Source organism: Alligator sinensis, unplaced genomic scaffold (genome assembly GCF_000455745.1).
Source record: "Alligator sinensis unplaced genomic scaffold, ASM45574v1 scaffold830_1, whole genome shotgun sequence".
Taxonomy (NCBI): Eukaryota; Metazoa; Chordata; order Crocodylia; family Alligatoridae; genus Alligator; species Alligator sinensis.
In genome coordinates, this window is record NW_005842309.1 from 117,391 (window position 1) to 129,744 (window position 12,354).

A 12,354-nucleotide genomic window follows, 5' to 3' on the forward strand; every position below is an offset into this window, starting at 1 on the left:
ATTGTCCTCTCTTTTTAGGAGACATTTTGTGGTAGCTTTAGTACATTACAAACCACTGGGGGCATCTACACATGCACTTTACTTTGGAGTTGACTAATTAGCGCCGCAGTAAAGCGTTACTGTCTATATGTGCAGTGCTATTAGGCCAGAATAGGATAGTACTGCCCAACACAAGTACTGTCCTATGGCCAGGGATCTGCTGAATTCACTGCAAAAGTGGGGTGTGCTTTAATCTTGCAGATTCCTCTGCACACCTCTCCACTGCTGATTGGTGGAGGGGCTGCACTTGCAGCTTGCTCCTGATTGTCACAGAGGCTAATTCTGCAGTTTTAAATATGGTGCTGTTTCTGCCTCCCACCACTGATTGGTTGAGGGGCCCTGGCAGCCCCAATGCTTGTTGCTGACCCATGGGGAGGCAAAACCTATGCCATGTTTAAAACCATGGTTTTTGCTCCCCTGACAATCCAGAGGGAGTGGTGGAGCCCCTCTGCCAATCAGTGGTGCGGGGGGGGACACATGGGGGAACACGAAAGATTAAAGGAGTTGCTGCAGATCCCACTTCTGCCATGAATTTGGTAAGTCCCTACCTATGGCAGAGTTCTTCAGTGCACTGCAGTGCATGTTTAGATGGTTACTGGGGCTGGGCTGGCTGGAGCATGAGGGTGTTACAGTGCAGGAGCTGCCTGCTAGCTAGTCCCACACTCTAGCAACCTCGTGCCCTATCCAGTCTCCGCAGCAGGTTGAGCCAGGTTGAGCCAGGGTGGAGCAGCTCCAGGCTGCCAGGCTGACCCCCTGGGCCCTCTTCTAGGCATGGCTGCACCACTGTGGTTCAACATGCTGTGGTCCCAGGCACCCATGTAAATGCTGCTAGTTGTCCCCAGGAAATGCCTGTGCCATGTGTGCTCTGGCACGTGGCAAGTTACCCCAGGTGGGGTAAGGGAGGCTGGGGCTACCATGGGGCTGGCCCCAGCAACCTCACCTGGGGTTCTGGGAGCCTCCTGGGGCTGCAGAAGTGGCAATCCTGCTCCATGGAGCCTGGCTGGCAGCAGTGTGTGGCTCCGGCCTGCCAGGCTCTGGCTTTGGGTGGCACACGCTGCAACCGCATGTGCCACTCTACTGTTTTCCCCACAGATATCCAGGAGTCAAAAAACTCCCTCACTACTGCTCCTTTGCAGTGCAGAGAACAACTGGATGAGCAGTATGTGGTGCCGCAGACTTGTCTGTGGTGCCACATACTACACGGCCATGCTTGTCTGAATGCGGCCATTGTGTCTTTTTTTCCCCCTATTTTTGTATTAGATTTATTCAGGAATGTGTACATCTCACATCCATGTGTGTTATATGCTTACTCTGTCCCCTGTTTATCCATATCTGCTTTAGTCACTAGCCAGCTGTAGAGCTGGCTTTTTAGCTCAAGATATAGGAAATCCTGTTGTCAGGCCTTGTACTAAGATCCAATGGAGTATTTTACTGTTTGGTTTTAATTTCTGATCAGTAAACTGGTGCATCTACATTTAACAGAAAAATAAATGGGTTTGAACCCAGAATCTAAAATACCACATTTGGCCAAAGATAAATATACATTACTTACTGTTTTGTCAGGTAAGATTAATTATATAAATTTGAAGGATGCTATAATTACATCTCTTATTACTTACATCTTGCCTACTAACTTATTACGTACATCTCTTCCATGCCTCTTTTATTTTTTTTTATTTTTTTTTGCTGCAGAAATAATCAAATCCAATTTCTGTAACCTAGGGGTTTTATTCACTTGGGTGCCTAGCCTGGGGCTCAGCACTCCCCACTTCACCTGGTGTAGAGACCAACGACTAGATCATGGTACAACAAGCAAATTTCTACCTATGTCAAGAGTTCAGTCTTTTTCAGTTTGTTTTTTGGCAGTAATATTTATGTTTTTAAAATATAGATATCGAAAGTTGCCATTTACACTAGCAGTAATGATAATATTTCTAACTAGGCATGCCTGTGTGTACACAAATATCTGCTGTGTCCAAATACTTATCTGTTACGTTGTTAGTCTTTTCGTTTGAAGACAGTTGAAATTGCTCAAAAAGTTCCTGAATAAGTGTGCTGGAACATTCTTTAACCATCTTCATGATATGTTCTATGTTCTCACCCTTTCTCCCTGTTTTCTAGATGGCTATACAACAGATGATATTGAATTTTACTGGCGTGGGGGTGATAATGCAGTCACAGGAGTGACAAAGATAGAACTGCCACAATTCTCCATTGTAGACTACAAGCTTATCACCAAGAATGTTGTTTTCTCTACAGGTTTGTAAAAGGGGAGTTTATGGGAAAGTGTATTTGCTCTCTGAGAAGAAATCTAGAATTTGATTAGTGTCAGACTGCACTCCTGAATCGGTGTGAAAATTTGAGAGAGAGAGGGAGTGGTGAGAAGCAATTCTGAATTTTCAAATGCGTAATTCACAAGGTATTAAGTGTAATGTCCCTGCCACACTGATACGGACAATTTCTGTGTGTTTGGCTCCTGTCACCTTTCACTCTAAATAAGAAGCCTCTCTGTTATGTTAGGGCTCACTCTGGTAAGCTATATTTTCTAACTTCTGTGGCAAGTTAGTCAGTAAAAGCCAAGGAAACTTGCTGCACATCTCAGCCAGATGAACTCATCAAGAAATTACTCAATCAACATAAAATTGTCTGCCTTCTCCCACTTCTTGTTGCCAAGCTATATGAGTTATTTGCAGATCAGCTCTTCCCTCTCACTACAGAATATTCTTACCCTCATGCAACAACTTTTTTAAGTCTCTCTCTCTTCCTATAAGTAAATGATTTTCACTAGGTCCAGGCTGAATGCTTTGTGGTCCCTAGAGAGGAAACAGGATTGGCAGCCTGTGCATTAAAATCGTTTTCTTTTCTTCCCCTTCTGTGAACTGGGGCCATAAGGTGTGTGGAGCCCTTATAAAGCCTTAGTATTAGCATTTTCTTTGTACTTATGCCTTCAAGGCAGTGTCATATGCAAACAGTGTTGTGCCTGGGTATAGCTCTTGTTAAACCTATTAAATAAAGATACTTTCTATATTATTTGGTCTCCTGCCTTCTATTTTCATCACAGAGATTTTTATTTTTTCCTCCTCACCACTTGATGTGGGGGTTGGGGTGGTACAGGCACTAAGGCCCATGGTTGACAGCCCAGAGGGTGCAAATTCAAGGCCATAGCAGAAGTGCTCATGGAGCAGCCCTGTCAGAATCCAATAAATCTGCAAATTCTGCTAAATAACTTCTCACACAAGGACACACAAAAGAAAGGAAGAACCACTGGATGTGTTATGGTGGGCCAAGTTTTCTATTTTATTTGAATATTTTAATAAGGTTTAGTTGAATAACGTTTATGGTCGGATCCATGTGGGTACAGAAGACTTGGAATCACTGTATACTGGAGAAAACAGAAGTACTTTGTTTTTCTTTTCACTTGCTCACTGCAAGTTAAAATCCCTTGCGTGGACTATGAAGTCTTCAAATTAGATTTCAGTGTGCATGGGCCTGGAGAACTCCTTGGAATGGGTAAATATTCACTAGTGCCTAGTAACCATTTATGTCAATTAAGGACATAAGTACTGCACAGAACAGTTGCTACACTTGTTCAAAAGATGAAAAGAGAAAGCGGGAGGTGGCATTATACCACACACACAATAACACAGCCACTAAAGAGTGAGATCTTTGTATGTTTAGGCACCCTGAGATGTATTTTGGCTGTAGATTAAAGATTTTAATTATCAAGAGCTGTGAAGCTGTTACTGCCTAGACACCTTAGAATGTTGCATAAACACCTGAACCTCATTATAAAATCTAGAATGTGTTGTCTTCAAAGTATGTCAAGTATCTGTGTAAACTATGCCTGTAATACAGTAAAAGTAGTAGAATTGAAATGACAGGATAACTTAAGACCATACCTAAATATTCCCTTTTTAGGTTCCTATCCGAGGCTGTCACTCAGCTTTAAACTAAAGAGAAACATTGGTTACTTCATTCTGCAGACCTACATGCCTTCTATTCTGATCACTATCCTGTCCTGGGTTTCATTCTGGATTAATTATGATGCTTCAGCTGCAAGAGTTGCTTTAGGTAGGCATTTTTACTCCTCTCATGCCACGTGTATTAGCTGGATAGTTTTATTATTTCTTCTGACTTACTGCGTAATGCTTGATTTGAAAAGTAAAGCTCTGCTAGTTTTTTTGTCTAGCTGGTTAAGCTTCGCATTATCTGAATCAGCATTTAAATCATCACAATTTAAATAAAATATAAAGTGATTTCATGTCTGAATTAGCTAACTGTATAATCATTGTAACTGGAATTAGGCTAATTGCCTTGGTGGTTTTTATTGCACTTGCATTTCATCTAAAAGGCAAATTTTTTAGTTTGAGTTCATGGCAACCCAGAACAAAAGTACAGTGCTGCATTATGGAATACAAATTGCTTTTTCTTTTGAGTATACATTAGATAGTATACATTAGTTTTGACGTAGGACTGCACATATGACTAATGTTCCCCTAGATAGGTATATGGCTTTGCTTCCTTAGCATTACCTTTAAATGCAAAAACAAAACCATTTTCATAATTAATTCCCAGAGGGCTATTTTATATGAGTGCATCTCATCATTAATCGTTTGTGTTTGTTGATACCGTGAGCATTATCACAGTATCCCAGCATAAAGTTAACTCAAATAAAAACTATTTCTACTAGTACCCCCTTCAACCATGGATGAGATGAATAATCCTTTGCTAGGGAAAATTAACATAATCTAGAGGTTGATATCCAACTCTGTTCATTTTGTTTTAAATTTTGCCATTCATTTCCAAGAGACTAAGAATTCTCCTTAGGTGTTCAAACATAAGCATGGACAAAAAGAATAGCACTGAGACATGAGACAGTAGCTCTGTTTTGGCAACTGATAGCTAGGATCATTAAAAAGGCTGCAGTTACACCCTTAAGAAAGTATATTTGCATGACCCAAGATATGTATTTGATTTAATATAATTTATTGTAGTTGTAATTTTCTCAGCTCCAAAAAATAACCAATTTGTATCTCGAAAAGAGAAAAATCAGGAAAATGCACTATTTTTTTTCCCCACCATGGAAAAAAGACTGCCTTCTCATATTCTGTGGGGTGCTGGCATTTAAAGATTTATAATGATAGAAGACTGACTTGAAAATAATTGATAAACCTTTCATCTTTTTCCAGGAATCACAACCGTGCTCACCATGACAACAATCAATACCCATCTTCGAGAGACTCTCCCCAAAATTCCCTATGTGAAAGCCATTGACATGTATCTGATGGGATGCTTTGTCTTCGTTTTCATGGCTTTGCTGGAGTATGCATTGGTCAACTACATCTTCTTTGGCAGGGGACCCCAGCGTCAAAAGAAAGCAGCAGAAAAAGCTGCCAGTGCCAACAATGAGAAGTTGCGAATGGATGTCAATAAGGTAAACTGAAATGGGAGGTATATTTTTAGCATTGGATAGTGGCCACTACAGAATTCAAAACCATATTTCTTATGTAGAACAAATGTAGTAGAGTTACCACAAATTTACTTAAGCTGTACAGAGCATTATACTTAGCTATCTCAGCAATGAAAGCCACCCTCTAGCTGGAGCTGTGAATATTAGAACTTGCTTCCAAAAGCAGATACTCACCGTGTGCTCAGAGATTTTTTCTCAATGCAGAAATCCACAAAATTATTTTTTTTCTTTAAAAGAATAAATCCAAAATGATGGCTATAAGCTGGTGTGCAAAAAAAGAGCTGTATGAAACACTAGTAACAAAACTCAAACAGAGTTTATAAACCTTTAAGGGAACCTAGGCCTATCCATAGACTAAAGGAAATAATTGAAACTCAGAGATCTTTTCATGGTTTCAGCTGGAAGCATCCTAAATATTCTTTGTTAAATGCTAAATTACCCAAATATAAGCATCAGTTTTCTATACATTTAATTTCAGGTCTGAATCTGAACCATGTGGGGAGAGTGTTTGCAGTCCAATGGATGTAGTTGAAATGAAGCCATTACTATATATATTTTAAAAATTGTTTAATGTATACATTTTGGCAAAATTTCCTGTAAAGCAAATTTTGGGGTGAATGCAAATCATGCCCAATGCAATATTACAAAAATGTTTTCATAAAATAAAAACTGATTTTTTTCTTAAAATATCAGTTTAAATCCAAGTGAAATGTACTAGTTTCAGCTCTTTGTCCAACCCTGTCCCCTGCTGCATAACCTCTCCCTTCCCTTTTTCCATTTGAGAGTTTTTCCATGAATGCATTCTAACACTACACTAAAAGGGTTACAGTTTTCAAACCAGAAAGCCATTTTCTACAGATGTTTATGAATGGAAACTGCTAAGTTTCATACAGCTCTAGAGGTGAATTTTTTCACATGTACCCAGAAACTTGTGTAGTTAGAAACTGAGTATAAGTGTAGTAGAAGTGTGGATACCCATCTATGTCCACTATCAATTGACACCTAAATATTATACTTGATTAAATATTTTCAATTGATAGATTATATTTCATGTCTCAGAGTTAGTCCACTAACTATATTTTTTTAATGTGAAAAAGATCTAATTGTTTTATCTTATAGGAGTATGGTATGCAAATGAATTAAGACAAATGCATGATGATTGGGCAATTTACTTTTGATGTCACAGTACATAATTCATTCCACTCACACTTAACTATCCCATTGTTCATGATCAAGCTGAATTAAAACCATCAATGTAAAAAAAAAAACAGTTACAAGTATTTTATTTCACTTGTCAATATTTTTGTTACAGGTTTTCCTTGAAACAATCAGAGCTATGCCTACCAACCTCCCCCCACCCCCCTGAACTATCTTGAGTTTAAACAACCTCCCATCTTAGGTGCAGATAGTTACTGTTCACTATTGCTCTGCATCAAAGAGGATTATTTCCCTCCTCCCTCAGGTGGAGAAAACAAAGTCAACATATCTCTATCCTTCTATTCAGGTCTTTAGGGTAACCCATTCTCAGTCCTGCTATTCAGGTCTTTATGGTACCTCCTTCTCAGTCTTTCTCCCCGGGCTGCCATGCTGAGGTTTCAGGTTACCTGAAAGCTGCTTTGCCTTGGCTTCTTCCCTGTCAGCTTTCTTACTTGAGCTGACTCCCTGAAGAGCCTTCTTTTTAGCCTCCTGAATGCTCTCAGCCATTCCTACTCTCACTTTGTTGCGTTCAGGAACTTCCAGTTCTGGTGGTTCCTCCCTTGTCTGCGCCAAGTCTCTCTTTATGGCAGAGCTCATGTTCTTTCCTCCTCCCCTCTGGAAACACCAGGAGAAGAAGGATCCCTGCATGGCTCTGTGTAGCTTTGGTGATTGTACGGCTGCTTGCAAGCACCCTTCCAACCCGGTGTCTTACTTTCTGCCACCGTGTCTCTTCTCTTCCCTTACACTCCCAAGCACTTACACTTGAATTTAAGATGAAAGGCTTTTTTTCCCATGTTGAATGGGGGTGGGGGGGTAAGCTCATCTTGGATTCAAGTAAATATGGTATGTTATTTTATTTTTAACTCTTCTATCATTTAATTGTAGCTTTAATGGTAAGACCTGTCTTACCACTTTGTATAGGCATTTGGAATGATATTTTATTAAGGATCACTTAACCACAAATTTATCCTTTTCCATTTGAATTTAAAATCTAGTTTTTATTAGTATAGCCTTAATGCTCAAAGATTATATTTGCATTTTTAGGGGCCTTCTCATTTTGGACCATTATTCCTTAATTAGTATCTACAGACTTAAGTCACTTATTCTCTACTTTGTCTTCCAGTTCTTTTATAAAGCTAGTAAATGAATGTTGATCCCTGGAATCCCTTAAAACACTCTCCCAACTAGATGAATTCATAGTTATTATTACTCTCTTTATTTATTGTTCCTTAATGTTTTTATTATTTTGATTTTATCCTACCAGGTCCAGAAAGACAGCTTTTGATCCATTTAATTGTGCTTATGCCCAGGTCTTCAAATATTGACTCCCCTCCTCTGAAACTTACAGTACCATTTCAGATGCTTTACTGATCTAACTCATGTTGTGAAAAGCCTATGAAGGGCCTTCACAATTTTTATAATTTTGTTCCCACTTTGCTTGATTCATTTACAAGGGATGGATGGGAATCTTTTAAAGTAAAAACAATTGTATACCAATATACTTACATTCTTCTTGGTCCTCTCTAGGTCTTCAGAGTTTATGTACAGATTGCTCCTTCCATACCCATGATTTCTGGGGTGTAGATCTCTATGCAACTAGCTTGCATGTACCCAGGTCTTCAAGTAACCTTTAGCCATGTTATTACTATCTCAATCTCTTCTTGCACCTATTAGTCCTGTCTTCATAATTATTTATGCAGGGGTGCTCAACCTTTATCCCATGAGCCAAATTTGGCCTGCAGAGCCATGGCATCTGGCCTGTGGAGCTCCCAATGGTTTGGGAAATTTCACAGCAGTAGAGTGTTGGCAGTTGATATGGCCACCTTCCTTTGCTGCCAAATTCCCAAACCCCAAGCCCTGTAGCAGATCAGAGCTGGGCCATGCTTTCTTCCCTCTGCATGGCCAGGTTGGGGCCAGGTCATGCCCCCTTTCCCACACAGAATAGGGTTGGGGCGAGGTCATGTTCCCTTCCCCCTGAGGGCCAGATTAGAGCTAAACCTTTCCATCATGGGGCTAGGCTGAGACCAATGCCCTCTCCCTGCCATGGACCTGGGGGAACACCCCCCTTTCCCCATAGGGCCAGTTTGGGGCTATGTCAAGTGTCCTTCCCCTTTTGGTGGTGAGTTGGGGCTTTGCTGCCTCCTGCCCCCTTCCACACAGCCAGATGGGGCCCTGTTGTGCCAGCCTGCTGGGAAAAAGTTGAGCACCACTAATTTAAAGGGTTAACAAATCCATTAGTTCTACTTTCTCGGAATCATCACTCCAAGGTTACAGGACTGGTAAAGAGGTTTCGTTTGTGGTTTATCTTTGTTCTGATGCATTTATTATTTGCATCCATTTATAAGCAGCATTTTCTACTGTGTTTGCTTCTCCTCATTTGCTGATGCAGGACTTGTAATCATGTCTGGGTATAAGATTTGTAATTGTATTTCCAGGATAGTTTGCTTTGCATTTTATTTCCAGTAGAGTTTCTGTTTCATTTTAAATTCATCCCAGTAGCCTGTGGTTTGGCATGCTGCACCTCTATTATTATGCCCTTCAGAAACATCAATGCTTTCTCCATGGTGCTCCTTGCTATTAATTGAGCCTACTTTATCTAGACTAGTACTTAATTTATTAACTTTTCTGGAGGTGTAATTAAAATAGAAATATACATTTGAACAGTAAATATTCACTGAGATATCCATTGTTCTGGATAAATTATCAAAGCTCCTTCATAACCATATGATAATTTAATGGCTGGTAAGGTTGGTTCAGTGAACCACACAAACATATAGGGTTAAATGCAACTGGTTTTTAAGCTTGCTTCCTTCAAAACTACAGTTTGGCAAGGGAGGTTGTAGTGGTCATGGAAAGAAGCTACAAACTGTCCTTTATTAGGAGAATGGGGAAATAATACTCAAAAAATGAAGGTTGAACTGGCTAAGGAGGGACTGTAGATAATGTAGGAAGTTATATTTTGTCTGGATTGTTTCTACTGGTTTTTTGCTGTCAGGGATCTTGTTTATAGGAAAGATAAAGCTGGCTCTTGGGCTACATACACACATTCAAATGATCTGGAGAATTTTCCTGGGTTTGTTTTCCTGGTAGAAAAAATTACCCAGAGATGCCTGAAAAGAATGCTGAGCTCCGGAAGAGCAGAGAGCTTGCAGTGTTCCAACTGAGCAGCCAGGGGGCCTTTGTGCACACATCTCAACATGCTCTATGGGCACCCTTAGTCTTACTGGAGACAGATGGCAGCAGTGTATAGGTACAGCCCTGAGTCTTCCTGCAACACAGTGTGGGGAATGTAAAGGGAGCATGTTCTGCTTCCTGCTCTGCTGGAATGATAGTCTAGCAAGTGACACACAGCCTCCTTGGGAGTAGGGGTAGGGAGACAGAAACAAAGCACCCTAGAATGCAGGAGGAATATGCAGCTTCTCTCAGAGGAGAATGTATACAGACATGCCCTCTCCCAGGAGAAACTATTCCAGGTTATTTTTCTCCTGGAGTGGCCTGTTTTTCTCTTGGAGAAAAGTCCTAAATAACTGTAAACTTCCAGGCTTCTCCTGGAAGAGCAGTCACTCTCCCAAGAGAAACTAAATGGTTGTATGTGGCCTCTGGCTACTACACTGAAGTCAAAACATGGTGCTTAGTCACTTTCTGAATTCTAATATTTACTTTCGGTGTAATACACTGAAGGATATTATACCTTTTTTATTCCTTTCTCCACAATTCACTCATTTGCAAAATTACAGCATAGAAAATACATAAATATACTTCAAAAAACACAGACCTCCAGAAGAAAAGCTACTTCTCCATGCATGCATTGATGGTCCAATATAAATTAGCCAGATTGTTTAGGCAGCTAGTGTAAATTTTAATGGGAAAACAAGCTGATTTATAATTATAATGTTGCTACTTTAGTTCAAAATAATTTTTTTCAATATTCAGAACTTTTTTTTCACAATGTAAATTTGTGTTGACTTTTGCGCAATAGTTCCCTTTCTCAAGTTATAGTTTATTTATAATTAGAGCCTATTTACTTTCAGAATAGCTAGAAGCATAGATGTGCTATAATTATACAGGTTACAAACCTACAATACATGGTACATTAAGACACAAAAATAAAAGCCTGACCTCAAAACTGTAATCCATCTAGTATTGTTTCTTAATGCAAGCATTAATGCAGCAATTTCCCCCTTGACAGCTAAAACCAAACCTAGATAGGTATATTATGAAACACTGTAAGGCTGTCTATATACATTTGTTGAGCCAGAATATATATATTTATTTATTTTTAATGTCAGCTGATATGGCTAATATTTGCATGTTAGCTAAGGTATTTTATAAGGTTATAAAGGCATTTTATAAGTATATGGTGTGTATTTTTAAAACAACAAATAATTCCTTACTAAGAAGTTGTTGTACTATGCAACATGCTCAAAGTCAGCATGTCTAAATTTGTGGTACATTATTGTTACAAAACATCAAGTCAGAACCAAATAGATTAATCAGACAGAGGGTAATTTACATCAGAGAATGAGACAAGAGACCAAAGGTTGTGTTGTGTAGAATGTGATATTCAGCTGGAACCACCTTTTTATAGATTTCAATCACAATGTTGTCCCTTTAAGGGTGCTTGTGCAACTTAATGGAACAATGGATTTTGAAAACCTGTTTCAGTTACTGAGCAGGTCATGGCCAGATTATACCATAAAGCCCCCAGAAAGTGGACATTGTGGTGATACTACATTAGGACCCCATGGACTACAGGTCTTGACTTGAGGAAATACAGGAAAGCAGGGGATGAAGACATGGTACTCCCCTACTTAGCAGGTTTGGAGAGAGGCATACTAGGTGTCCTTGTGCACATGCTTAGGTAAATATACATGCATACATATCCCAACCCACAAAGCTCAGGCAGCTCAAGAGCTCAAGCTCTAGTATGTTCACCATGTGCTTCATTGTACCAACTATAGTGCCCATTAAATCATTTTGGGCACTGACAGGTGTGTGTGTGTGTGTGTGTGTGTGTGTGTGCGCGCGCACGCAGTGGGACACAATTTACTGGAAGAAGCACCACATTAGTTTGACCTGGGTCTGTAGTGTCTGTATATATCAGGTATTTCAGCTGGGCTTTTTGGCACTTTTATCTAAAAGCTACAGCTTTTAGGTAAAAGCCCCTCAAAAGCTCCAATAGAGTGCCCAATCTATACAGATGTTGGGTGATCCAGGTCCAACTAATGCAATGCCTTTTCTGGGCATGCACTGGGCTCAGTGCAGGGGCACATGGAGTTTAAAGTGAAGTACCAATTGGGGGAGGAGGGTTTACATCTGTAAATATCCCATGATTTTAATAGGGGTAGAGCTGGCTATTAGGGCTGTGCGAAACTTCAGTCACTGATTTGATTCGGCAGAGATTTGGCCCAATTTGGCAGCTGAATCTCTGAATCTGAATCAAATCAGGAGACACTTTAATCTTGCTGAATTGATTTGGAGGGTTTTGATTCAATCTGGAGAGATTTGGATAGATTCAATGACATAGACATGGCTTTAAATGTTTTTTCTACATACCTCAAGGTATCAGGCAGCTCATGAATGCTGAGATGTTAGGGCAGATGGAGCATCCCACAGGAGACTGGGGGGGGGGGGGGGGCGCCAGATGG

At 40.0% G+C, this 12,354-nt stretch overlaps 1 protein-coding gene across 1 annotated transcript in view; it reads left to right on the plus strand.

Moving 5' to 3' along the window:
* Positions 1-12,354, plus strand: part of LOC102370650 (gamma-aminobutyric acid receptor subunit beta-2-like) — a 131,136-nt gene that overhangs the window by 104,450 nt on the left and 14,332 nt on the right. The window contains exons 3-5 of the mRNA XM_025209821.1: positions 2,161-2,298; positions 3,958-4,110; positions 5,229-5,473. Coding sequence (XP_025065606.1) covers positions 2,161-2,298; positions 3,958-4,110; positions 5,229-5,473 — 536 coding nt within the window. The remainder of the gene's footprint in view (positions 1-2,160; positions 2,299-3,957; positions 4,111-5,228; positions 5,474-12,354) is intronic.